The 25,779-nt window shown below is 45.0% G+C and overlaps 2 protein-coding genes across 7 annotated transcripts; both read left to right on the forward strand.

Moving 5' to 3' along the window:
• The first annotated feature begins 174 nt into the window (after positions 1-174).
• On the forward strand, positions 175-19,409 carry ahdc1 (AT hook, DNA binding motif, containing 1). 6 transcript variants are annotated; one of them, XM_067502686.1, is made up of 6 exons: positions 175-749; positions 10,619-10,813; positions 11,083-12,405; positions 12,533-14,259; positions 14,680-16,417; positions 17,053-19,409. In XM_067502686.1, the coding sequence occupies exons 3-5, from the start codon at positions 11,203-11,205 to the stop codon at positions 16,409-16,411; spliced, it is 4,662 nt and encodes a 1,553-aa protein (XP_067358787.1). In that variant the 5' UTR covers positions 175-749; positions 10,619-10,813; positions 11,083-11,202; the 3' UTR covers positions 16,412-16,417; positions 17,053-19,409. The 6 variants fall into 6 exon arrangements, with proteins under 6 accessions (XP_067358787.1, XP_067358820.1, XP_067358829.1 ...); XM_067502719.1 differs by having other exon boundaries at positions 10,619-10,732; XM_067502728.1 differs by lacking the exon at positions 175-749 and adding an exon at positions 2,190-2,445 and having other exon boundaries at positions 10,619-10,732.
• A 1,172-nt stretch (positions 19,410-20,581) lies between these two features.
• Positions 20,582-25,471, forward strand: LOC137126220 (probable methyltransferase-like protein 24). Its single transcript, XM_067502753.1, has 5 exons — positions 20,582-21,423; positions 22,287-22,385; positions 23,246-23,382; positions 23,570-23,837; positions 24,507-25,471. Exons 1-5 carry the CDS (start codon positions 20,926-20,928, stop codon positions 24,810-24,812), a joined length of 1,308 nt encoding a protein of 435 aa, XP_067358854.1. The 5' UTR covers positions 20,582-20,925; the 3' UTR covers positions 24,813-25,471.
• The last annotated feature ends 308 nt before the right edge of the window (positions 25,472-25,779 follow it).

Here is a 25,779-nt window from a genome sequence, read left to right on the forward strand (position 1 = left end):
TTTTAATTTTAGTGTTTTGCTCCCCCAGGCAACAGATTTTTTTTTTTGTCACGCACTGTCTTGCCCTTCTTATTTTTTTTTTTTTTTTTTTTTTTTTGGTGTCCTCAATAAAACTACTGTTCCCATAGTTCCAGAGGTGTAAAGTGAAGCCAACTACGGGTGCCTGGATGGCTCTCACAGTCAGGCACGTTGGAGAGGCACAGCGGAGACTGAGGCGCACCAGAGACAGAGAGCTGGAATTGCAGAGGTAGAGACGCACGGGCGCACGGTCGATTTTTGCCTCCCGCATACTGGGGAGCCCCGTGCCTGTCACCAAAAACGGACCACAGGGTTCGAACATAGCTTTGTCAGCACCGTAATTGGGGGGGGGGGGAGACTGTAAACCAACGTCCCTGCTCCCTATTTTTTCATATTTCTCCACCTTTTGATTTTTTTGCTTTCCCATTTTTGTGGGTGCAGATATTGCTGTGAACCAGAGGAGCGGTTTTTCCGTTGAGCCGCACGAGACGGTGGCGCGCGACGGCAGAAGGAGACAACGTTTACATTGTTGTGGGAGAGGACTATCTCCCTCCGACACGGGGAGCCCTGATGAAGGGGAAATGCTGTGGGCTGACGGCTCCGTGACCCGAGCACGGAGAGGAGTGAACCACGGTTACCGCCAGCCGCGCGAGCCACCAGCCACGCCAGCCAGCGTTGACTCCGAAGCAGCTCCAGCAGCCAGCGCGAGCCCCCAGACTCTCTCTCTCTTGGTGAGTGCGCGTGCAGCGTCTTGTGTACACAGCATCAGAAATTTGCTTACTGTCCGCTCAGCCAGTTGTGCTGCGCACCTCTGGCTACGTTGCTTTTTGAGTTTTTTACGTTAACCTCATCGGTGCCGTTAACGGACAGGGCTCTGCATGCGCACAGCTCGTGCTGCAGGGTCATCTGGGCTTTACTGTGGGCTGCAGCGTGTGGGGTTGGATCATAAGTGATGATGTTTAAATACACACACACACACACACTGTTGAATTAGCGCGCAATTAACCCTGTGTACCCCCACCTGTTTTTCTGATTATTTACAATATTCTCACCCATTAGCCTCATTATACATTGTAGGAAGGGCATCAGTACATGATACCTCCCAGTTACTGTTAGACTGCCGGCACCCAGAGACACACGTTAACGCAGCCTGTTGTTTATTTGCTGTCTCCATAGATTTTACCTGTGGGTGAGTTTGATTGGACTTTTTAAATTGTGAATTTACATTAGAGTGGTATGTTCGAGTGGTCTGAGCGTAAGCCTCATGACAGACAGATGTTTGCTCTAACAGGAGACACAGAGAGTCCCGGTGAACAGCCGTCCGTCTCTCTGGGTTTCCACACCAGAGCTGCCTGGGCAGATAGGACACAGCAGCAGCAGATCCTGCAGTGGCAACAGGGCCGATATGTTTGAGAGACTCAGCATACTCATGGTGGTGATTATCAGCTCTTGTCTGTGGTTTAGTGGGGAGGAGGGTGTGGGTGTGGAAGGGGGGTGACAAAGGAAGAAAGTGTGCATGAGAAACTGAAAGAAATGAGAGGGGGAGAGGATAAGAGGGAGAGAGAAGTCAATGTCAGTGTCTGGGCAGTGACAGTTCGTTATTTAAGGGCCCCTCAGAGACGTGCACAGGCTGCCCTAGTGCAGGTGCTGTTAGTATGCAGAGTGATGCTCTGTCTGTCTGCCTGTCTGTCTATGTGTGTGTCTCACACTCCCACAGTCTCACTCTCTCAGTGGCTGCTTGAAGAGTGAGTTCTCTTATTGGCAGGTCCACTTGGACATAATGAATAATTTCAGCCCCCTGAATGTTGGAATGAAAAGGAAATGGCCTTACCTTGGCATGGAGCCGCTGTCTGTCAGACTTGTCTTGAGTGCATGGCCCTGTGTGTGTGCGTGTGTGTGTGACAAACAGAGAGAATGTGAACATATAACAGCTTAGGCCTATTGTGCTTCCTACCTGTGTGAGCGGGGCTAGTTGTCATAGCAACGGCCTTGTAGCTCCGTTGATGTTCCTCCTGTCCTCAATGGCAGGGTCAGCACACCTAACACACCACATCTCATTGCAAAGCTCTGTAGGTGTGTATTTGTGTGAGTGTATGCATGTACTTGTGTATTTCCAAGTGTGTGTATGTGTGTGTTTGCGCTCTGGAAGTACCTTTTGTTTGCGCCTTGCTGCAGTTCGTAGGCGTGTGGGTTGATGCCACAGACAAGCCAGAGTGAGTGTGTGTGTGTGTGTGCATGTGTGCGCACATGTGCATGTGTGTTGCAGTGTCACAAAGATACACCCTGCTGATATGACAGCCGACAGCTCAACCAATCACCTGTTTTCTCTCTCTGCCTATCAGCATGTGAGGTTGCAATAGTCAGACGTCCTCTTGATATGGAGGTCGTCATGGAGATGGAGAAGACAGAATGGACACACATAATAATGTATGCACACCCACACACATGCACAAACACACATACATGAAGCATTGAACCGTGCAGTGTATTTATTGACTTTAGGAGATTCCTATTTTTTAGGGAGGTTTAAGTTGCTTTCAGGATGGTGCAACCTGTTGAATGGTGGAAAAGAGCTTTAGAGGAGTGACAGTGTATTGGTGCATCAGGTCTTAACATGAAGTTGTGTAGCTCTAAAGACAAAATTGTTTGTTAAGGTCTTTGAATTATCGTCGATCTTGTAGCCCAAGCGATGGAACACAATAGACAGCCATCAGCTCGGTATGGTGGTCCAGTTTGCTCAGCAATCCAAATCAGGGAGAATATACTATCAGAGATTGAGTCTGTTCCAACGCTGCTTCTCCAAAAACAATCTCAGGCTTCTCCTTACAACTGCAAGGGGTCTCATTTCATGATTTTGGCTTCTAGCTGTGTGCAAGATTTGTCACATGCAACAAAGAGGTTTTGTTTGGTTACAGATGTTTTGTGAAAGTCAGCTGAAGATCATTCCGGCACTCCTCTTTGAACTCTTGATAACAGATACATTACTGCCATTCAGGAAAAGGGAATTTACACCAGCGCTGTGAATGACTCAGGCCATTATTACTCAGCAGTTGAAATGCTTCCCAAAATACACAAGAAATTGATTTTAGGGCATAGATTCACATAAACAATTTGCATGTTTACAGACTGGCAGAATTTGGTTAGTTAGGGCTTAGTGCTATCGCACAATGGCTTAGAACTATCACAGGATGGCTCTATGTGTAAATTGCAACATTAAGGTGCAAAAGATATGAATATTTCTTTCTTTTTTTTCTAAATCAGGTAATGTACTACATCCAACTTTATATACAACAACACTGCTTATATTAATATTGAATAGTATGATATTTTAGGAGTATCTACAACTTTTAATATTTTTAACTTTGCAACAAGCTACTGGCGAAAATAATTAGTTATTACTTTGTCCTTGGAGTGAAGGGTCCTGTCTTTTCACACTCCTATTAATCTAATCATCACCTGAAGTGAAATAGCTTTCGCCACAGGCAGGTAAACGTGGTTTAACTCCCCCGCACACACACACACAAATACACATACGTACACAGATGCACCCACACACAGAGCAACCATTTAGCATTAGTGTAAGCAGTGTTTGTATGCTCCATTCTGTCACCTCCCACACGATACATTCATAAAACGACTCCTCTGCGCCAAAGGCACTGACTCAATAGAAGGCATCTCCCCTTCTCTTCTCTTTTCTCTTACCTCCTTCCCTCTTTTAACCCCTCTGCCCCCCAATGAATCTGTCCTTTAGTCAGTCCCTTCCTGTTCTTTATCTTGCTCTTCCACTTATCTCCCTCTCTCCTTCCCTCCCTCCTTTTCTACTTGTCTTAACTCACCTACCTCCTCATTCTCCTTGTACACCCCCCACCCCCCCTAGGGCTGGTTGCAGCCGGTTTGAGTCTGACAGTAGAGAAGAAGCTTCGACCTCTCACCTCTAGAGGATGGAGCGAGAGGGAGGCAAGAGAGGAGGGATGATGGGGGGCAGCAGTGGAGAGGGAGGAGGTTGGGGTGAAACTGCAAGAGGCGAGGGAGAGGTCAAAGCACAGGAGGGAATTACGAAGAAAGAGTAAGAAGAGAGTGGGGGGAAGGGACCGAGGACAGAGGGGTCATGAAGGAAAGAAAGTGTGATAAATGAATGGAGAGCAGCAAGATGGAAGGATGAGGAGAGAGTGATAGATCGTGTGAGAGAATGAGAAGGAGAGAAAGACAGAGTGTGAAGCTGCTGTGTACCTCCCTAACAAGCTGGACAGAATCAGCTCAATTATTAAAGAGGAGCGAGAGATGGGGAAAACACGCAGACACGCAGACATATACACACTCACACACAAAAGCTCCTCTTGGTGTCTGGTACACAACACAGATGCAGGCTCACACACACCTATCTGCAGATCAACATACGTAAACATAACCAGCATGTCTGATTTTAATGTTTCTTCATACTGGCACGTCAGAGTTATCTTTGTTTTTAGTAGTGTGTGTGTGTGTGTACATGTGTCTGGGTATGTGTGTTGAAAACAGTGAGTCAGAGGATAAGCAGAGATTTGTTAGTGATTCTCCTCAACACCCCCGAACCCCCCCTACTCTACCCAATTTGGCTTTAGAGCCGTCTCAATGTTCCACCAGCGTGGCTTCAATGTCGTCCCATCAATATGAACAGATAATCAGAGCACTAAGGGGTCTGTCTATAAATCCCCACCGTGAATATAGTTTTCACCCTCTTCTCTTCCTTTCTTCCCCCCTTCCTTCTTCCCCATCTCCCCCTCCTCGTCCTCGTCTTCCTCTCTTGCCCGTTCTACCCTTGTTTCTAGTTCTCTTTCTTCTTTCCCTTTTCCCTCCTTCTCTGAGGAAGTGTATGCCCCCAGGGGATGAAAGGATTCGCTACCTTCCAGGAGAGAAAGAGATTGTGTGTGTCTCTCGCTGTGTGTGACTGTGTGTCCTCCACATGTGTGCATGCTGGGATGATAGTGTGTGTATGTGTGTGTGTGTGTGAGAGAGTGAGAACACACACTTCCTGAGACAGAAAAGGAGAGAGAGGCAGGGATGAGAAAGTGAAGAAAGAATGAGAGAGTGAAAGCAGGAAGCTGTGGAGGGGGTGGAGAGAGAAAGAGATAAGAGAGAAAGACAGAGAGTAGTCTGGGAGAAGGGGGAAGATGGATGAATGCACTGCGCACTGAGTGTGTGAGAGAGAGAGAGATGGTAAAGAGATGCAGGTAGATAGAGAGGGAGAGAAGGGTTTCTTATCCTTTCAGCAGAAGTCATAATTTCTTAGAGCATGCACAGATGTGTGTGTGTATGGTTATGCCTGATTGTGTCTGAGTGTGTTACCTTGCTCAGGCTCGAGGCCAAGAACCGGAGAGGTACAGTAGTGTAGCTCCTGTGTGTAGTGTAAGTAGCATGTGTGTGTGTCTGTGTGTGCCTGTTGAGAGGTGTGTATGTTAAGGCTGGGGCTGATGAGCTGTCAGTACCTACAGTTGGAATGTTCACAAGGCGGCCATTGTTGTTCAAACAGCCAGCAGCCTTCTCCTTGGCAACGGGCGCTGCAGCAGCGTCTCCCACAGCAACTGTGGAACAGGAGTATGGAGAGAAGATAGAAGTCAGGAAGTCAGGGCCACAGAACAGAGGCCCCTCTCCAAAACACTGGCCTCAAGGTCTGAGTGTGTGTCGAGATCCAAGCATCTGGTTTGTGTGTCCTCTGTGTGTGAAGTAGATACAGTATGCACAACTGTGTTTGTGTGTTGGTATGTGTGGTTTTAAAGTGTCTCTGTGAGTTCTCGCCAGCATGACTACGTGAAGTGTGCGTCACTGTGAGCATGCAACTTTGTTCACACTTGTATTTCTAGTTATTTGTGTGTACATGACAGCTCAGTCTATGTGTGTCCCCTGCGTGTGTGCACACCTGTGTGAACTATAAGTGGGAGCTTTACTGTATTTGCAAGTGGTTGGTTTCATTTTCCTGTATTTGCATGTGTCTGTGTGTGTTTTTCCAGATGTACCCCTGGGTGTCTTGTGTGTAATCCTGTGTTTTTGCATGTGCACATGTGCACGCTCCTAGCTGTTCCCAGCTGGCACGGATGGTCCCATGACCTGAATGAGGGGCAGCCATCAGCAGTGCCAGGAAACTGCCTGCAGGAGTGTGTGAGAGAGAGAGAGAGAAGAGTGTGTTAGGCTGAGTTGAATATAAGAGAGGGGTGTTGGGGAGTTGGAGTGTGTGTTGTGGGAGAGAAACTGGGGGCAGGAGGGGTGAGCATGAGGGGGGTGCTAGAAAGATGAGAGAGGGAAATGTGAGGAAGAGAAGTAAGGAGGAGGGCTGAGGCGAGGAAGAGGAAGGGGTAATACAGTCCTCTTAAAATAACTACAGAGTGTAGGGTTCTGCAGAAACAACAGGAGAGGGAGACAGTCATATAGTGAGACAGTCAGATGGGGGTGGGGGGTCCTGCTTGTGTGTTGTCGAGCTACTTCTCCAGTCCCCTGTGTGCATCCTTGGCTAAGCCGCCACTGTATCTGGTCTGTGTGAAGTCTGTTTACGTTAGATGTGTGTCGGTATCTGAACGTCTGTCTGCCTTTTTGTTTGTCTGCACATATGGTTTATGTGTTGGTCTCAGTTCATTTATATGCTTTGTGTGAGTGGGGTGTGTGTGTGTGTGTGCACGCAAATGCTTGCTCTTGGCAGGAGATACAGCACGCACACTGATGATGGAGATCATTAGGAATTTCCTGCAGCTGGGGAGGTAGTAGTGGTTCTTTTTTTGGAAGGGGGGGTGCAGGATGGGTGAGATGTGAGTGGGTGAGAAAGAGAGGTCTGAGTGAAGGAGAGAGTGTGTAGGAAGGGGTCTGTATGCAAGTTTGTTTGTTAGACTGTCTCAGTTTCACTGACGTTTGTGTTCATGCTGGACCCGTCAGTTCCCAAAGTTCAGTTCAGCTCTCTTCTGAAGTTTGGTTGTAATTTGTGTGCAAGCATGTTCGCTCCAGTAGTGTGATGTGTATGAATAACATTCCTCGTCCCCTTTGGCACACTAACACACACCTCAAGCACTCCAAAACCTACGTCTGTTGATTGTGATAGTTTGAATGTGTTTAAATTTTAGCTGTTCACTTTTACTGTATGTTGGACTACAGTGGACTGCTGTCAAGGCCAGAGCTTAAAAGTTCAATGGTGTTTTTTCTTTACTTAAAACTTTATAAGTATTTTGAATAAATATTGAATTTTATTTCTAGAACGTGAGGAAAAACAGTGCCTTCAAATCCTACTTGTCGGTGTATTGTTTTAAGATTATGTTCAACTTGTGTTTAAGTTGTGCCTATGTTAAGCAGAGGTGTTTCTTTTGTGATATGAAGTTGAATATGTATTTAAAATACATTTCTATTTTTTACTTATATGACTCCAGACTCAGGCCTTTTATTTATTACTAAGTTTTTGATTTGATTACTACTCACAATGAGTTTTTTTTACTGTTTATGAGCTACTTAAAATTCATGGTTTGTAATGTCATGTAAGATGTTATATTGATGTCGCACAGGTGGTTAGCATCTGCAATACAACATGACAAACTTGTCAGTCCAAGACTTTAAAGCAGTAAGCATCAAGTTTTTTTTAACAGTTCTGTTGGTTATATATTCCATTAAATTTTTTATTTTTTAAATTTTTTAATTCTTTGGATTCTTTTTTCTTTTTATTTCTTCTGTTTGTCGAAGTTTTGCGTGGTTGTGTATGCAGGTTTAAGGCTTTGGAGCTGCTGGTTGAGGTTGCATCAGGGTTGAGGTGGTGTGGAGGAACGCAAGGCTGATGGTAGCTGTGTTTCTGCACGGTGTCACTCAGTCTCTGTGGACCCCCTGACCCACTTCCCCCTCCCCACTTCTCTTTCTCTCCTGGCCTCACATACACTTTCTGCGTCTCTTTCTCACTGTCTCTGTTTTATCCCCCCTTCTTCTTATCTGTCTAAACCTCTCTATAGAGCTCCCCCTCCTCCCCTCACCACCTCTCTCTCTCTACCTCTCTCACTTTCTCTCTCCCCTCCATGTCCCCCTCCCATACACCCCCCCCCCATGCTGTTTCGGTGCTGCTGCCTGTCTCTTAGCAACAACTGCACACCCGTTAGAGCTCAGTGAGTGCTTTTACAAACACACCCAGGAAGACACACTCATGCACACGCACACTTGCAGGCACACACACAAACACACACACACACACACACACACAAACACAGGGTCTAGTTCCTCATTGAGGGTTGCTGCTGGCAGGCCTGTGAGTCTGCAAGCCTTTGTGGCAGTGAGATAGATGGGAAGAGAATAGATATGCTGTACAGCTACCATGTACAGAATGATTGTTCTTCAGACTATGCACAACAGGGCAACTGCCCAAACTAGAAAATGACAGGTTTTTGTATCTGATTTCATACTGGCATGTGCGCACATACACTCTGTGGCATGTTTTGTTGTTGTTGCCTTTTTTGTAAGCACACAAGAGCCGTGAAAACTTTTAGGAGTAGATACAAAAATGAATAAAGGAATACACAAATTTTCCAACAATAATATTCATATGAGAGCTGCTCGTTGTGAAACAGATTCAACAGATCATCATGTGGGATCAGTGCATACCAATTGCTGTTTTCACTGAGACAATACTATGCCACTGTGTCTTCTACAGCCCCAGAGTAATTCATAGTAAAATGCAGCAAAACGCATTTGCTACATATGACTGTGAATATATTGGTATGGTGGCTGATGGATGCCAGGAGTGTTTGCTTAAACAATGAATCACAGTGGGAGTATTTGATTGGCTGGCATCTAAGCCCTGTCAGGATGTCCCCTGCAGAGCACAGTAGAGGGATATTTGCATGTGTGTCTTTGTTTTGTGTGTGATCGTGCATGACTATATATGTGAGCATGTGTGTGATATATATGTCTTTATGTGCAAATCAGTGTGTGATTGTGTGGGAGGATGAAGCTGTGGGGGCTTTTTTGCATGTGTCTTTGCGTATTGGTACCTGTCACTGTAGCTGCGTATGTGTGTGATTGTGAGAGAGAGAGAGACAGTGTGTGCATGTATGGCTAAGCACATGTGCAGCAATGTTTAATTAAAGCCTGTGTTGTCCTCTCCTTTTCTTGCACACTGGTTAGATGGAGCCTTAATTAATGAATGTTGTTAATTAGATGAGAGAACGTGAGAAAGGGAATGGGAGAGAAGAGAGGGTGGGAGAGAGGGAGAAACAGAAAGAATGCACCGGCCACAAGAAGTGGGTGAGACAGTTAAAGAACCTACAGTAAGTGTATAATGTGTGAGTTTGTGTGTGTGAGTGTGTGTGTGTTCATCTTCATGTTTGTCTGTCCCAGTTGTGTCATTCCTCAGAGCAGCAGAACGTTGAGGTTGTTCGGCTCCATGTGTGCAGCCCCAAACTCTGCCATTCCTTCTTTTCCTGTACTTCTTTCTCGTTTGACCTCTTCCAACTTTTTCCTCAATTTGCGTGTCTAAAATCTGTCTGCCTCTATCTATCCATCCACTTACCATCCTTTACCTGTCTCAATCACATCTTTCACCTCCTTATCTTATACTTATTCTTTCACCCTTTCTCATGCTTTCTCACCCATTCACTCAATCGTTCTAGTGTCTTTCGCCTTCTCCCCTCCCCTCCCCTCCCCGTCCCCATCTTCCCCTCTCACTCTCTGTCCTTCTCCCTCCCTGCTAATCAGAGCCATATGTTGGAGAGGGAGGCAGAGAGATCTGACGATGGACAGGATTGTGTTGTATGTGGAGAGTGTGGTACAGTGCTGGAGCCAGCTGTGTGCATAAATGCGTGCAAATGTGGCACGCATGCTCATACTTGTATTTGAATGTGTGCATTCATCAGATTTGTGAGTCTGATGTGTAGTTCTGATTTTGTAGGATTTCTGTCTGTTCTGGCTGTTTCTACTTCCAGTTCTCCTCTGCTCTGGGTTCTTATAATGCCCCCATCGTTACTGTCTTGCTGTCACCTTCATCTCTCCATCCTCTTAACACCTCTCTATTCATCACCTCTCTGCTTCCCCCTGGTGGCTGCGATTATTCACACATTTCTCATTCTTGTGGCACCCTCCAAGTGTAGTACTTTGTAATCCATTTGAATACTTTTGGTAAAATGTGGTGTTCAGCATGATTGTATGTGCATGTGTGCTTTTCACCACTAGTCAGTTGTTTATTATAATTTCTGGATTTTTATAACATCGGGGATAGGGAGATGGGATAGTCACTCAAACAATGTGAGTTGGAAATATGAGTGGTATAGCTTATTTAACCCCAGTCATGTAGTTATGAAGTGGGGAAATCCAGTAGAGGAGAGTAAAGTGGCACAGGCAAAATAAACACTACAATTACACTTGTATATTGCAAGTTATTGTCCAACAGTTGTGTCTGATGTGAGATGCTGCAGCCCTCACCATAATACTGATTCTTGTCTGGTCTGATGCATCCTGTGACATCATGTACTAATCTCAAATGCTCCTTTTCTCTCTTTACTCATTTCCTTTTCTTTTTCCTACTCACTGTTCCTTCCACATTCTTCAACTCTATCCCTTCCTCAAACTGTCTGTCTCTTTGTCTTTCTGCATCTCTTTTTCTCTTTTTCAGCAACCATGGGCAAAAGACAGGAGCAGAGGGGAGAGAGAGAAGAATGTGAGCTCTCCACTGCAGTATTGATGACCCAATGATCCCCTGCAGAACATAGCCAGTCAGGCAGACAGAGTGAGGCTCAACTCAGAATCAAAATCAGAATCAGTGCCATAACCATTTGGTAAAAGCAACCACCTGAGCAGGATATGAATGGTAAATGTAATCTAATGTTGTAATGCTGCTGTGTGGGTGGCACAGTTAATAGAGTAGAGTGCATTACGGATTAGATTTATGGCCCACTGCCAAAATGTTGATGATTCCATCAAACAACACCAATTCCATCTGTGCTTCAAGTGTTTGATTTTTAGATGTACAGCATGTTTCACGCCCTACAATGACCAATATATTTTTAACACAGAGTTTAGATTGTAGAGGGAGATTTCCTATTCACTCAGTATTATTGCTTTTATTTCTGTGCTTAGGTTGCTAAATCTTCTGACCAGCTGTTAGAAGAAGACAACAATTAATAAGAAACACAAAGAAACATCAGAAGAAAACAGCCCTCTTTTTCCTCCCTCTCTACCAGCAAGATTGCTCACTGAATGAGTGGTTTGTCAGATCACCTATTTACAGGCCAAACTGGGGCTCCAGTGGGCTGTGGTGGAAATCAGGCAGAGGAGAAAGGGTGTGTTGGGGGGCTGGAGGAGTTGGGAGGGCCTGATCTCTGGGCCAGGGAGCTCAGGCTGCAGGAGGAATCCCAGGACCCTTCTAACGATGGACTGGCATCGGTGACCTCCGACCGCTTTCCTCCCCCCTCTTCTTCCACCCTGGCTAACGGCCTCCACCTACAAAGAAGGCTGGGGCTGAACACCTATAGGCGGAGGCAGACGGAGACACATGCAACAGCTGATTCACATAAATTTGTAGAGACACTTAGAAACATGCAAACGCACATAGACCCAGATGCACAGGCTGTTTCACATGCACACACTGATAACTGTGGAAACATGGATATCAATGCACATATGGGTTCTATTGGGGGAGAACACTCCAGAGCTCTTACACCAGAGGCCATACACACAACCTCACCTCAGCCCCTGTCTTTGACACTTGGCAGTCATCCTGCCTCCAACAATCAGCTGGCAGCCTCAGTTCTAACAGTAGAGACAGATGTCCCCTCAAACTTTTGTCCTGTACCTATTAGTCCAAACTCAACGATAGGCTCTTCTCCTCTTCCTGTGGAGGCAGAGAAGAAGTATGCACTCCGCAGCTCTGGACGTCCTCGCTTTCCATGTCACCTGCGCAAATCCTCCCGCCTCCGCCGAAACATGGAGGAGGGAGAGAAAAGAGCAGGGAAGGAGAGGACAGGAGATGAGGAGGATGAAGTATTAGAGGAGAAAATTTGGAGGGTTAAAGAGGAGGAGTTGGTGCTTAATGAGGAAGAAGAGCATTCGTCTGTAGAAGCTGTTCCCCCCATGGCTCCCTGCCCTGCAGACATTGCTCTTGCTTTGACGGTATCCAAACCTGTTCCTAAAGCTATACCTAAACCTGGACCCAGACTCGGGCATAAACCTGGACCCAAATCCAGGTCGAGACCTGGCCTTAAAACTGTCCATAAAGCTGGTCCTAAAAGTGTCATGAAACAGCGACAGGCAGCTCAGGCCATTGCTCATCGTGTTACGCCTCTTCTCCCATATGCAAAAACATCCACCATTCCTGCAACTCTGCTAAGTGTGAAGGAGGAACCTGTTGCTGAGATGGGGGGATGTCCTCCCAATAACCAGAGACGTGGACGTTTTGTTGGAGTAAGTTAATTAATGATTGCATATTATTTTAGTTACTCCTTGATAAGACATTACATTTCATACAATTTATTAAATTGTTTTTAAAAATTGCAGTTCAATGCGTTTTATGTTGTTTTTTATTTTAAAGGTGAGGAAGATTGTTGTCAAGGTGGCTCGCATTCCTGTCAGCCTTAGTCGCCGACAGAAGAGCTACAAGATTTCCAATTTAGAGACAGTTACAGGGGCAGAGAAGGGCAATGATGGTGGTCTGGAGGGCTCAGAGGCAGTTCGTGAGCCAACTGCGCTTCTCCGCATGAAGAACAATGGGAAGAGTGTTATGGTGATGTTCCCTCCTGGAGAGCTGCCTGTTATTCTTAAACGCAGGCGGGGGCGACCACCTAAACAGGCTCTACCAGGAATCCCGGGAGAGCCTCCAAATGCTGGGAATCCTGGTGGGAATGGAGAGCAGCCTAGAAAGCCCCGGAGGCGGCGTCGGACTAAACTCCCTTCTCCTTATCCATCCTATGTTAATGATACAAATGATGTAAAAACAGAATATGGGGATGTTCTGTCCAAACTGGCCTTTTTAAACCGTCAGCCCCCTGCCACTGGCCGTTCTTCTCCCCCTCGCTGTTGGACACCCAGTGAGCCAGAAAGCTTTCATGCCCCCTTGGAAAACCCTGGAATATCCACCCTGCTCCACCGGCTCACTGGGTTTAGACGCCCCCGAGGTGGCAGGGGAGGGGGTATTGGTAGAGGTGGAGGAGCAGCAGGGGGGATTGGGGGCAATGAGCGCAATAAGAGCACCTTCAGTGATTTTTTTGAATACATTGGCAAGAAACGGAAACTGAGTCCCGTGTCTGAGCATGGATTACCCAGAAAAAGGGGGAAGGGTGGAGGTGGGGTTGGTAGGGGAGGAGGTGTTGTAGGAACCGAGCAAAGGGGAGAAAAGATAGTCAGGAAGAGGCGTATGAGAAAAAATGGCGCATTTAAAGGGGAGGGGGGTTCTATGGGGCAGGAATGGCCCAATGGTGCAGGTGGCTGGGGTGAAGATGGGGGTATGAACAAGGACAAAGGTTTGGGTGGATTTCAGCTCTGTGGATCTCCAAGAGGAGGGTTTTCCTCCCCCTGTGAGGCTGGAAGAGGTGGTACATACAATAGTCCAGGAGGAAGCAGAGGGGTTGGGCCAGCTGGGGAGGAACCACAAGGCCTTTTTCCTGGATATTTCCGGTCACTGCTCGACTCAGATGATTCATCAGACCTGCTGGACATCTCCTCTTCACAGTCAGACCCCCGCAAAGCTTCATCTACCCCTTGTTTTGAGCCATCGAGCCCAGCTACTGGTCACAGCTGGTCCCCTGCATTTTCCAAGTGGAGCTCCAAGGGGCCAAATTCTGGTGTAGAGGGTTCAGCCCAGACACATTGCTCCTCATCGAGGCCCCCGTACAACTATGTCAGCCTTTCCCAATCATCACCCACCACTTCTACCTATCCCAAATCCACTCCTCCATCTCTCTCACACTCTCCTAGCTCCCCTCATCCTGCCTCTTATGGACACTACTCCTCTGGCTTCTCCTCCTCTTCACCTGCAGTGTCACAGCGATCCTCAGACTGCAGCTTTGCGTATGGGTCTGGGCACAGCAGTGGTAAGGCTACCCCTGTTGGCCAAATTGGTTATTCTAGCTACCAAGCAGCAGCCAAGCGGGGCTATAGTGGATTTCCTGCAGCGGCTCATTCCTCTATGGTGCGGGGGGAGTCAACAGGGCCCACATCACCTGGAGGAGGGTATATGTCTGTTGCCAAAAGTAGCCCCTTTAGCTCTTCCTCCTCTCCAGAAGGTTACAAACAGTACAACTCCAATCAGTGGAGCTACAGGTAAATCACTTGTGGCAGTCAGACATCATCAAAGGCCAACTTGACATAGAAGGGTTTTAAATAAATATGTGATTAAATGTTTTCTTAAATTAAAAACTAAGAAAAGTTAAAATCATGGAAGGATCAAAGACATGTGCACTGCTTAATATAAACGTTCACTGCAGCACATAACACGTTTTCAGCATGTCTGCCATGTGTTAATTACCAGTTGATACCTGACATTAGTTAAACCCAGGGCTAAAATGTGCCCCTTGTTTGTCTAGCATAGGAATTCATAGTCAAAGTTTTCTCTTCAGGCTTTTTTTACAGATTGGTGTAAATGCAAATATTGAAGTATTATCATTTTGTGCAGACATATTATTAATGAATTGTAATATTTGTGTGTTGCACTATTTATGTTTTTGTTTTGTTTTTTTACAGACAAGGTTATGGTGGCTGGTCAACAGACAGCTTTGGGTCTCAGTATCACTGCTACAGTGAATATGGCTCCAATGAGTCCAAAGACATCTTGGACATCTCAAACTACACCCCCCAGAAGGCCAAGCGACCACCTTTTCCTGAAAGTCTATCAGAATCCTCCTCTGATTCTTTGCATCTTGGGTCTGCACCCACTGGTAGTGGACCTAGTTCCACAGGTGGCACATATAAACAGAATGAAGCTGCTTCTTTTAGTGGAGAAGGAGGTCAGTCAAGCCTGTCCAGCCTGGAGAAGCTGATGATGGATTGGCATGAGAGCGCTTCAGGACCCTCATATAACTGGAGCCAGAATGTCCTCTTCCAAGGTGGGGGAACCAGTAAAACCAGCCGCGGTCGCAGGAAACGGACTGAACTGTCAGAAAAGGAGGGGGGTTCTGCTTTAACCTCTGATTCTCCTTCCAGTCCCTCCCCAACACCTACTCCTGGACCTAAGCGGGGAGGGATTGGAGGACGGGGCAGAGGGTCTAGAGGAGGTAGAGGGGGATTGTCTCCGTGTCAGAGAGAGCGGCCATCAGGGGCAAAAGGCAGGGGCAAGGCCCCTTCTACATCAGGAGGAGGAGTGACTACTGGAGGTCCAGAGGGTTCTGGGCTCTTCCAGGAGACGCTAGACTACTACAGTGGAGACAGTAGTAGCCTCTCTCCCTTGGCCACACCCAATCCTCCACCACCTTCCAGCTACCTCCAGGACCCTTGTGAGTACCCTTCCCCTTATTCTGCCCACCCCTCCACACCTTCCTCTGAGGAGCGGTATCCAGCCTTGTACCCTGGAGAGTCCTCCTCTTCTCTGTCACCCAGTGTCTCTTCTCCCCCTTATCCTCCTAAGCCCACCCCTCCTCCCCCCCAGTCTTACCACCCCATCTCCTCCAGGACCTTCTCCCCCTCCTGTTCTCCCTCACCACGGGTAACACCCCATTGTGGCACTGCACTCAGTCCTTCACATCGCCCCCCTCCAAAAGATCCACAGTTCTCGCAGTATGACTCCCCCAGCTACTGCAGCTCCCCCTACTGGTACGGACAGACATCCCACAGTGGCAGCCCCAGCCCGCATTCACACAGCACACACTCAAATACAGCCGTGCACACACATAGCAACCAGCACACAAGTCCTCATGGAAATACACATGGTAACACACTCGCTAGCCCAAATGCAAACACACACACACACATGACCTCAACCCCACATGACACACATCATCATAATACACAGCCCCATGCAAACTTGAGCACACACACCAACACCCATCCAGCCTCACACCTCCAGAGCAACCCCCTCTCCCACTCAAGCCCACATGCCAGCACCCAGCCCCACCACAACACACACACCAATCCCAACACCCATCTCCCCTCCCATACACACTGCAACCCCAACTCCATTCTCCACTCCCACTCAACACCTGCGCTTTATGAAGAGCGCAGCCCTCTTTCTACCGTGACCCCACACAAGCGGGATCTGGCCACCCACACCATGAGCACAGGCCATCTCCACTCCCCATACCCCAAACCACCCCTGGATTCATCGCCCGTTCAGGAGGACACTAGCGGCTACTCCCTCTCCCACCAGTCCTACCAGAGCATGGGACATCGTTACCCCTCCCAGGCAGCTCAGGGAGGTGGGGTTTTGTGCCAGCTGCTAGACCCAGCTAATGATGACAGCTTCAGTGTCACCAGCCTGTAACAGCAGGTGCGTTTATTTAACCTTCATACAGACAAAGGAGCCATTAAAAATAAAAACTCTAATAGATATTTCCAGAGGAGCATTTGATTACTGAGGAGGACAATGTTTAGCGTTAATTAAATTTTTTTATTTGATGGGACAATAAATGTAAAAAAGAAAAGATCAGGTCGATAAATATGAATTACTTGGATGATTATGAAGCAATATTACTTATTATAATTAGTACATCCTTGACTGATTTCAATGTTACTGTTAAAGTATATGGTTTAATCATTAATTTTGCAAGTTGTTATCCAGTAATCCAGCAAGTTTATTTGAAATTTCCTTCCAGATATTTTTATTTTATGGTAGCCTGTGTCTCAAAACATGTTCATGCTGTGAAAGTCCATGTAAGCAGAATGCAAATATGTAAATCAACAAAAACAGAGAGCAATAGCAACAACTCTGCAGTGTACATGTTTCTTACCACACTGCTTTTAGCACCAAATCAAACATTGGAAAGATGTGTTTGCTAAGACCTGTTAAAAAAGTTTCTTTGTTTATTTAATTCAGTTCATATTATGATTTTCATTCACCACTGGCAGAAATGACAAAATCACATTACTCTGTTTCTCTTCTCTCTCCCTCTGTTTTTCTTTCAGGTGCATTCAGTCCAAGCTTTTACCAATTTGCAAATATTTCTTTTCTTTTTGTTAAGGAGACTTATTTGTGAGAGACTGTGAGATGAAGGGTGAGAATTTAGCTGCCAGCTTTGGACAGTAAAGCTTTAATTCTCCAGCATTGACAATCAAGATCAACCGCAACTTACAGCAGCAACACCCAAGCATGTACACGCACAAACGCGTACACACATGTGCACAGAAACACAAATACAGACACGCATGTGCAGAGTAATTCACTACCTAAACATGATCACATGAAATCGTACATGTGTACACACAGTCCCGCTCTACGTTGGAATGAGAGAATGGCCGACAGATGAATACCAGATGCTCATGGACACAGACAAATCTATTTCCTCATCCCTTTGGGTCCTGTTTGATACATTGAGGACTATGTTTCCCAAAAGTCTGTATCTCACCAAATCTTTCTGGTCCTCTTCTGTACATCTGAAATATGGACAAACTAGGATTACACCACTCTGTCTCTCTTTCTGTTTTTCTTCTGTTCTCTCACAGCCTCTCCTCCTCTGCTAAACCAGCAATTGTGTTCTGCACTCAACTTACTAACACTGCATTTCTGTCTTGTGTCCTAACCTGAGCCGCATCTGTACAGTACATACGACTCCAGCTCCGAGCCAGGGAGCCCCTCTTCACTCTGAAGGTCCATCATCAACATGCCCTCCTCAGCGTTCTGCCATGGTTCCTCTGCTCTGTGGGAGGGGAGGGAGGAGGAGGACTGCAGCATGGAGACTCAACATCCTGTGTTTTGCTGTTTTAACTACAAGGGAGAGACATTGAAATGATCCAAAGGCCCCAAAGAGACTCTTGTTTTCTGTGTGAGAATGTGAGAGAGGAGGTTGTGTTGGTGTGACTGCAGTGATGCATATATTTGTGTGTGCTTAGTTGTGTGTGTGTGTGTGTGTGTGTGTGTGTGTGTGTGTGTGTCTGTGGGGTCAAAAGAAGTGAAGCTCCCCAGGCACAAAAGTCTTGGCGGGGCCTCATTCTTTCTTTCACTCTCTCCCTTCTTTTTTCTGTGGTCTTGTGTTGTTTGGTGGTTTTTGTGATTAAAAAATGTATATCTGTCTGTTACATATCATGTATGTATCTGACGTGCAAAATATTTAAATACACATTCTGTTCTTGCCATTGGTAATCTTGTCTATACCAAACTGCTTCTTTAAGGGATTAAGGGAGGTGTGAGCATGTGTGTGTGTTTAAAACCTCCCTGAGTATTGGGCTTTGCCCAGGCTGTCTGGAACTGTGAGCTAGAGAGTTCAGTCAAGGACACAATTCGACAGGGAGTGAAAGGGAGGGGAGGAGAGAAATGAATGGTGGAGAGAGCAGGGGAGGATGTGTTGGAAGGAAAAGAAAGAAACCAGACTTAGGAAATCAGAAAAGAGTGTCAGAGAGATTTTAAAGCTGCTGAAACAAAATGCACAAAAATGTACTCCTAATATTCCATATCCAAAAAAGGCTACATTGTATAAAGGATGTAAAAAGTCTGGTGGTACCAGACAACTAAAAGAGACCCATGCATGTCCTCACAAGGAATCTTTCTATAATACAGCAAATATTGTACATCTACAGCTTGTGTGTATGTGAGTGTGTGCCAAACAGACAGAGTGAGCGGTAGGGAAAGAAAGCAGATGGGGGGAGTTTACTGGCTGCATATTGTGTACAGTTTGTCAACAGGCTGACTAAATAGACTCAGACATGGCCGGAGGAAATGTGTTTGCTGTGACATTCCACTGTATGGTGGAGGGGGACACACACTGTCAACGACACTACATGGCAGACAGAGAGGAAGAGGTCATAAGAAACAACCCTCTCAGACCTTTTTGTACTGTTATGTACTATTTATAAAAAAATTAAAACAGACATTTGTTTAAAACTGTATTAAATATTTAAAAAATTACAGCCTACTAAATTTAAGAAGATTAACAAAATTCTATTATAACCATAAAAGTATGTATTGTCATCATAATGTACTCAAAGCATCCACAATACCCTCAATTAACATTTTAGCAGCATGAATCATTTTTTTAATTAATCAGGTCTCTTGTATCACATGTAAATCTACAACCCCAATTCTAAAAAAAGTTGAGAAGAAAACCTAAGTAAAAAAAGAATGCAATAATTTGAAAATGGAAGAGGGTGATGTTTACCATTGTGTAGAACCCCCTCTTCTTTTTTACAACTGTCTGTAAACCTCTGGGAAGTGAGGAGACCAGTTTCTGGGGTTTTAGGCATCAGACAAGATGCAGGATTCGAGCTGCTCAACCGTTCTGAGCCTTTGTTTGAGGATTTTTTTTTATGATGCACCTTTCTATTGGTGAAAGGTCTGGACTGCAGGCTGGCCAGTTCAGCACCTGGGCTCTTCTCCTGCGAAGCCATGCTGTTGTGATGGATGCAGCATGTGGTTTAGCATTGTCTTACTGAAATATGCAAGGCCTTCCCTGAAAGAGACATTTTCTAGATGGGAGCATATGTTGCTCTAAAACCTCTATGTACTTTTCAGGATTGATAGTGTATTTCCAGATGTGTAAGCAACTTTCTGCTGATAACAAGCTGGATAGTCCCTCTCCTCTTTGATGTCAAGATGTCCATGTTTTCCAAAAAGAATTTCACATTTTGATTCATCTGATCACAGGACAGTTTTCCATTTTGCCTCAGACCATTTTAAATGAGCTTTGTGCCAGAGAACATGGCTTCTTCTTTGCATGATACAGTTTAAACTAACATTTGTGGGTTGCAAATGGCGAACTGTGTTTGCAGACAGTGATTTCTGGAAGTGTTCCTGAGTGATGTCCAGTAGGAAATCATGCCTGTTTTTAATGCAGTGCTGCCTCTGGGGCCCAAAGATCACATGCATCCAGTTTTGACTTTCAGCCTTGTCCCTTGTGCACAAAGATTCCTCCTGATTCTCTGAATCTTTTGATGATATTATATACTGTAGATGGTGGGAACTTCAAAGACTTTTCAGTCTTATGTTGTGGAACATTTTTCTGAGGTTGTTCCACAATTTTTTGGCCAGGTTTGTCGCAGAATGAAATCCTCTGCCCATCTTTAAATTCAATAGGCTCTGCCTCTCTGAAATGCTCCTTTTATACCCAGTCATGTTACTGACCTCTTGCCAATTAACCTAATCAGTTGTCAAATGCTCCTCTGTTCGTAGTGGCGTAAAAGTAAAAAATTAAAGTATTAAAGTGAAACCACTACAAAGCAGCACTTAAAGTAGGCATGAAGTAGCCTAGATGGTTGAGTAAACTTATCTACAGGCAACAAACAGGAGGTGAATTCAGTTTGTCAATATACATATAACATTAAGAACCAGTGGTAAAAAGAAAAACCTAAGAAACAACACACACATTTTAAATATGTACATCAAATGAGAAAATGTAACTAAAATAAATAAGATGATAATAGATGCACAGTTCAAGTTGCTCTGCAATTGGATTAGGTCCAAATAGAATATGTAGTGCATAGGTTTATATTTAAATATGCATTTACATATATAGGTGTATTTGGCAAGAATGCAGAAGTCTTTTTATTAAGCTATATTTTTAAAAAAGCTTTAGGGTGTGTAGATAATAAACAATATTTGACCAAACTGTGTAGTTGTGTATAGAACCAAAATAAGAGTTCTGTCTTTGAGCTTTAAGTTAAGTCTCTGTACCATTTTAAGGGCAGACTTTGCGGAGCTTGTAGAAAGAGATCAAATTCACCTTATTTGTTAATAAATGTTTTTGAAGTCCAACCCTGCTTGAAGGGGTTAATTGTAAACCGTAGGAGTTATTTATGGGCTAAACAAAACAGCAGTCACCGTATCAGCAAGGCCACGATGACCGAGGAATGCGCTTCGTCATCACAACTTTCCCCAGGGGGCAAAGAAGAAGAAGGAAAAGGAGGAGGGGAGTTCTCAGCTGGGACTTTCCTCACTGCCCCCCAGAAAGAAGCTGGATACCAGGGCACTGCACCGAAGATGTTACCCAGTTCCGCCACGGTGGAGGTATGCGGACCTGTGCTCGGTGGTGGGGCCGCGGCGCTGTCCCCACCCGCTCGGGAATACTACTTCTTCTAATCCCCCCGTTTCTCCTGACGCTCCAGCTGTTCGTCGTCGGGCCGAGGTTACCTCGAGCCGCAACAGTGGGGGTGGAGCAGCAGGGCGCGGTTGCCTTTTCCGTTATCAGCATTGAACCGGAGAGGAACTTACGCCAACGTGGATCCCCGTCCTGGAGACCGGGTCTGGAGGGAGAGGAGGAGGAGGAGGAAGAGGTAGAGGTGAAAGATGGGGAAAGAAAGGAGGGGGCACGAGTTTATGAGGATGAGAACGAGATGCCCTCGCTCCAAGTAAGTAGAAAACCATGAGATATAAAGTAAACTGTTTCTGAAATTGTTTTTTGTATTATATTTATATATATATATATATTATTTATTATTTATTCAAACACAAGATACTTTACATAATCAATGAATGTGAGGTGCAAAAATTATGCAGTATTGCTAAACTTAACACCAGTTATCCATGATTTAAAATATACTGTGGGATTAGTAAGGAGCCAGAAAGAGAGGTAGGCTAATGGCAGCCTACAGGCAGCCTACATGTTCACCTGCTGTGGCTGCTTCCTCGTCCAGTGTATTCATTACTCCACAGCTCTGTGAATTATTAGACATGATTGAACAGGTGAGGGCAGGGGGTGAGCATATCACTGAGCCCAGATCATAAAGCGGTGACCTGTGTTCTCTCGGTAAGCCCTTCACTTGCAGTGCGCTTCAGCCTCTTCTGTGTTGGTGGTTGGTTGGCCTCTCTCCCTTTCATTCTCTTTTTCTCTCACTGTCTCTTTCTCTGCCCAAGGCTAAACTCTCTCTGACTCATTCTAGTCAATTACCACCCCACTCCACACCAAGGTTGCCATAGTGACCACAGGGCCCACTCTAGGTGGAAAGGGGAGGGGGGGCTTTCTGTGACTGTGTTTGTATGTTACTGTGCCTCAGGCAAATATGTTACCAGCAGGAATGAGGTCAGAGCTTGTGACCTGCCTCCTCAGCACTCGTACCTTGGTCACTGGGTGTACATACACACACATATACTCCTTACTCATATTCAACAACATACTTATAATTCAACCATGTTCCACATCCCCATGAATCTACTGGTATTGCATGGGCTGCAGAATCCATATATATATGTATGAATGTGTGCATGTTTCCAGGTTGGACCCAGAGCACTGGCGGTTCAGCCGTGGGCGGCAGAAAAGCCATCCTTCATGGCCGAACTCAACCGTATTATCCCATATATCACTAGTCCACAGGTAGGTCACATAAAACATCATATAAAACACACACACATTTCAAATAGACACATCTACCCCTAAAGAGTTATTCTTCACTAATTCACTGGTGAAGGAGTGTGAAAAGTGCATGTGTGTATGAAATCTGTGAATGTCCTTTAAAAGCCCATAAACCTTGAATCTTGTTGGTAATGCTTACAATGAGAACGACTGGTCCAATATACTGGGCCCTCCTTGAAGATATCATGCTGTATTGACTCACAAGGGACCAAAACATACTGTAGCCAGGAGTTAAATCTTGCCAAGACTTAACACCAATCAATAAAACCTTCAAATTTCACTACTTCTTCCTCGCTTCGTGATTTCTACAACTGAAAACTTCCAGTATGGGGGTTAACATAGCAGTAATATGATCAGTCAGGCGTTGTCAATATGCTGGCAAGAGAACTCATCCAAATCTGGAGCCAGTAAGGACTTAGAGTTCCAGACTGGAAACTACCGAACAACAGTTAAGACTTATGTAACACCAAATGCTGGGGAACTGGCAGAAAAAGTTATATATCAACTAATAAAACTAAGGATATTGTGCTGATTTTGTCTGTGTTGATTTGGTTCTTTAATTATACAACACCTGTCACAAATTAAGATGACTCTCAAATTTATGAAATGGTACTGAGTGGTACCCATCATCTGAATCCATTTTAACACAATATTGTACTTGGAAACATCTCTTGTGGGAATTGCTCACACTCATTACCCGCATGCTTTCATACAACTTCTTCTTCTTTGACTTCTTCTCATTTTGGGTATATGCTAATTCTGTTTAAAACTGTTCTCAGAATTCAATTTAGCTTATCACATGTGATTTCTCTTCTCCCCAGCTGAACTGCTCCAGGGTTTTGTCTCCAGGTCAGGCTCAGGCATCACAGCCCCCTATAGCTTCCCCCCACTGGCTGCTGTGTGCTGAGGACTGGCTCCTTCCAGCCACTGACAGACCATGTGTTGCATACTCCTTCAGGTATACCCATATGTCTCTGCAGTATGTCATGTGTCAATGCATGTGCTGTGATGCTTATGCATTCACATTGTTGCCAGAGTTTGTATAAAAAATGCAATGCATATTTAATCAGGCATGCAATAATCTTCATACCACCTCAGTGCTCCCCTGCCTCTCTGTCTATTTGTATGTGTCTTTGTCTCTCTAGTATGGATGGAGGAGATGCAGACTTTCTAAAGACTGTGTCAGGGCTAGGATGTGAAGTGCACAGTTTTGATCCCAGCAACACTAATGCATCTGGTGGTCACCTTGGCAACAGTTTGGCTAGTGACCATGGTGACAGAAGCGTGTTCAGCCAGCACAAGATGTGGTTGGAGTGGCGAGCTCCAAGGAAGCGCAAGCACAAGACAAGAGGCAACCTGGGTAGTGTTTCTCAAACACTGGCAGACATCATGGCAGTGCTGGGACATCACACAGTAAGCCACACACGCGCACACGCGCGCACACACACACACATACTCACACACATAAATGTAGAGAAACAGAGCCAAACAAACATACCTTAGAGTCTTTTCACCCCAACATACTCAGAAAGCTCTTACTTGTCCGTTCCCATGGCAACAGGGCTCTGCGCCATCCTGGGCTGCCATGGCAACAGTTTAAGTGAGTGAACCACAGGCTCCCCCAGTTACATCCTGCAACCACAAGAGGGAACTACATACTAACAGTCTGAGCATGTGTTGGTTGACAGAACAAATTGCTCTAAGACATCCAATTATAAATATTTAATAATGGCTAATAATGATTTTAATTTGCTTTTTAAATATTTGGCTGTGCTAATTAATGCTATGATTAAAGCATGAGAGATTTGTTTTATTATTAAAAATACACTTTTTACAGAATTTGCAGAATTTAGACAAAGCATTTAAAATTCTTGCAACACCAACAGCAGGCAGCTTTTAGCATAGTTATTTTTATTGTCTGTCATATTTAGAAAGTACAATATTTATACAGTACAACCTAATTTAAAATATGTAAAAGTAATTTGTAAAACATATGTTGTACTTTGTATTGTGCAGGCTTACAGGAAAATAGTGAGTTTTTAGATTTTATATTGTCTTCTCTATATTCTCTGTTCTCTCTAGGTTCACTTTCTGTATGCTGACCTCCTCAGCGCTGAGTGGCGGGTTTTCCAGAACTGGATAGAGTTAGGAACTCTGCAGAGTGTCCATCATCTGGTCGCCACAGTGCACCTGCAGTGGGCAGGGTTCGAGGTGGGTGGAACTGACGAAGAAGTGCTCCGCTATTGGTTCAGCATCCTGCAGGGTCTGCATGCTTCTGGACTCAGGCTGGTCCACAGCTCTGCAGGAGAGGGTCACAGTGTATTAAAGCAGATGGTGTCAAATGCGCACAGCTTCTACACTCTTAGCTGGGTCAACACAAGACACTGACACTCACACATGAATGAGTACAACTGCCCACACATGATAAGGCATAGTTGCTGCCCTCAGCCCAAAACAAGTGGGGACATAGAGTAGCTAGTGGAGAGCTTTTTTGAAACAATGAACTTGTTTCATTTCAGGCACATGCAATTCTTAACATGTCATCTCCCTCTAGTGGATGAAAAGTTTAGCATCAGCAAGTTTAGTCTCCACTCTCATAAGGACATACAGTTGTGTCTACATAAGAGCAGCTAATTTTACCTAATAAGGAGAAGAATGGCTTGCTGGTTTTACAGCAAAATAAGATGTATGTACTATATGACAGTTGCAACTGCTTATGGACTGTGCCCTGATTACTCTCAAAGTCAAAAAGACTGCCTGGCATTTAGCAACACATTTTAATTTTCTCTTAAAAAATCCGTAGTTGCAATTTTAATGTAGATTCAGTAAATTATGTGAAACTGTATTTGATATAATGGTGTACATCTCTATGGGCTTTCATATGAATTTCTGGACAACATCTGCTTATGTTGAAGTTTAAGATAATATGTACTGCGAAATATAACAGAGTACTTTAGTTCCACTGATGCATTTTGACTACTGCACACTGAAAAACAAAAAACTATGAACGTGCATTTATACCACAATAAAGAACCAAATAAAGCCTCTATTACTTTGTTTGTAGTTGGAGAACCCTGGGTAACCCTGAAAACAACGGGGAATAATTTCACGAGAAAGCAAATGGGTGGTTATCACAGTCCACATGTTAAAGTGTCCTTGGGCAAGACGTTGAACCCCGTGTTGTCCCATTGTTTGTGCTCCTTACACGTAAGTCGCCTTGGAAATATGCGTCAAATTACTGAATGATGACCATTGCAATGATGTTTTTGGAATCTGACGTCGACAGTTTGCATCGTAGTTTGTATTTCGTCTTGAAGCCGAATTTTGACAAATATTACAGAGGGGGCTTTATGCA

Source organism: Channa argus, chromosome 1, assembly GCF_033026475.1.
Source record: "Channa argus isolate prfri chromosome 1, Channa argus male v1.0, whole genome shotgun sequence".
Taxonomy (NCBI): domain Eukaryota; kingdom Metazoa; phylum Chordata; class Actinopteri; order Anabantiformes; family Channidae; genus Channa; species Channa argus.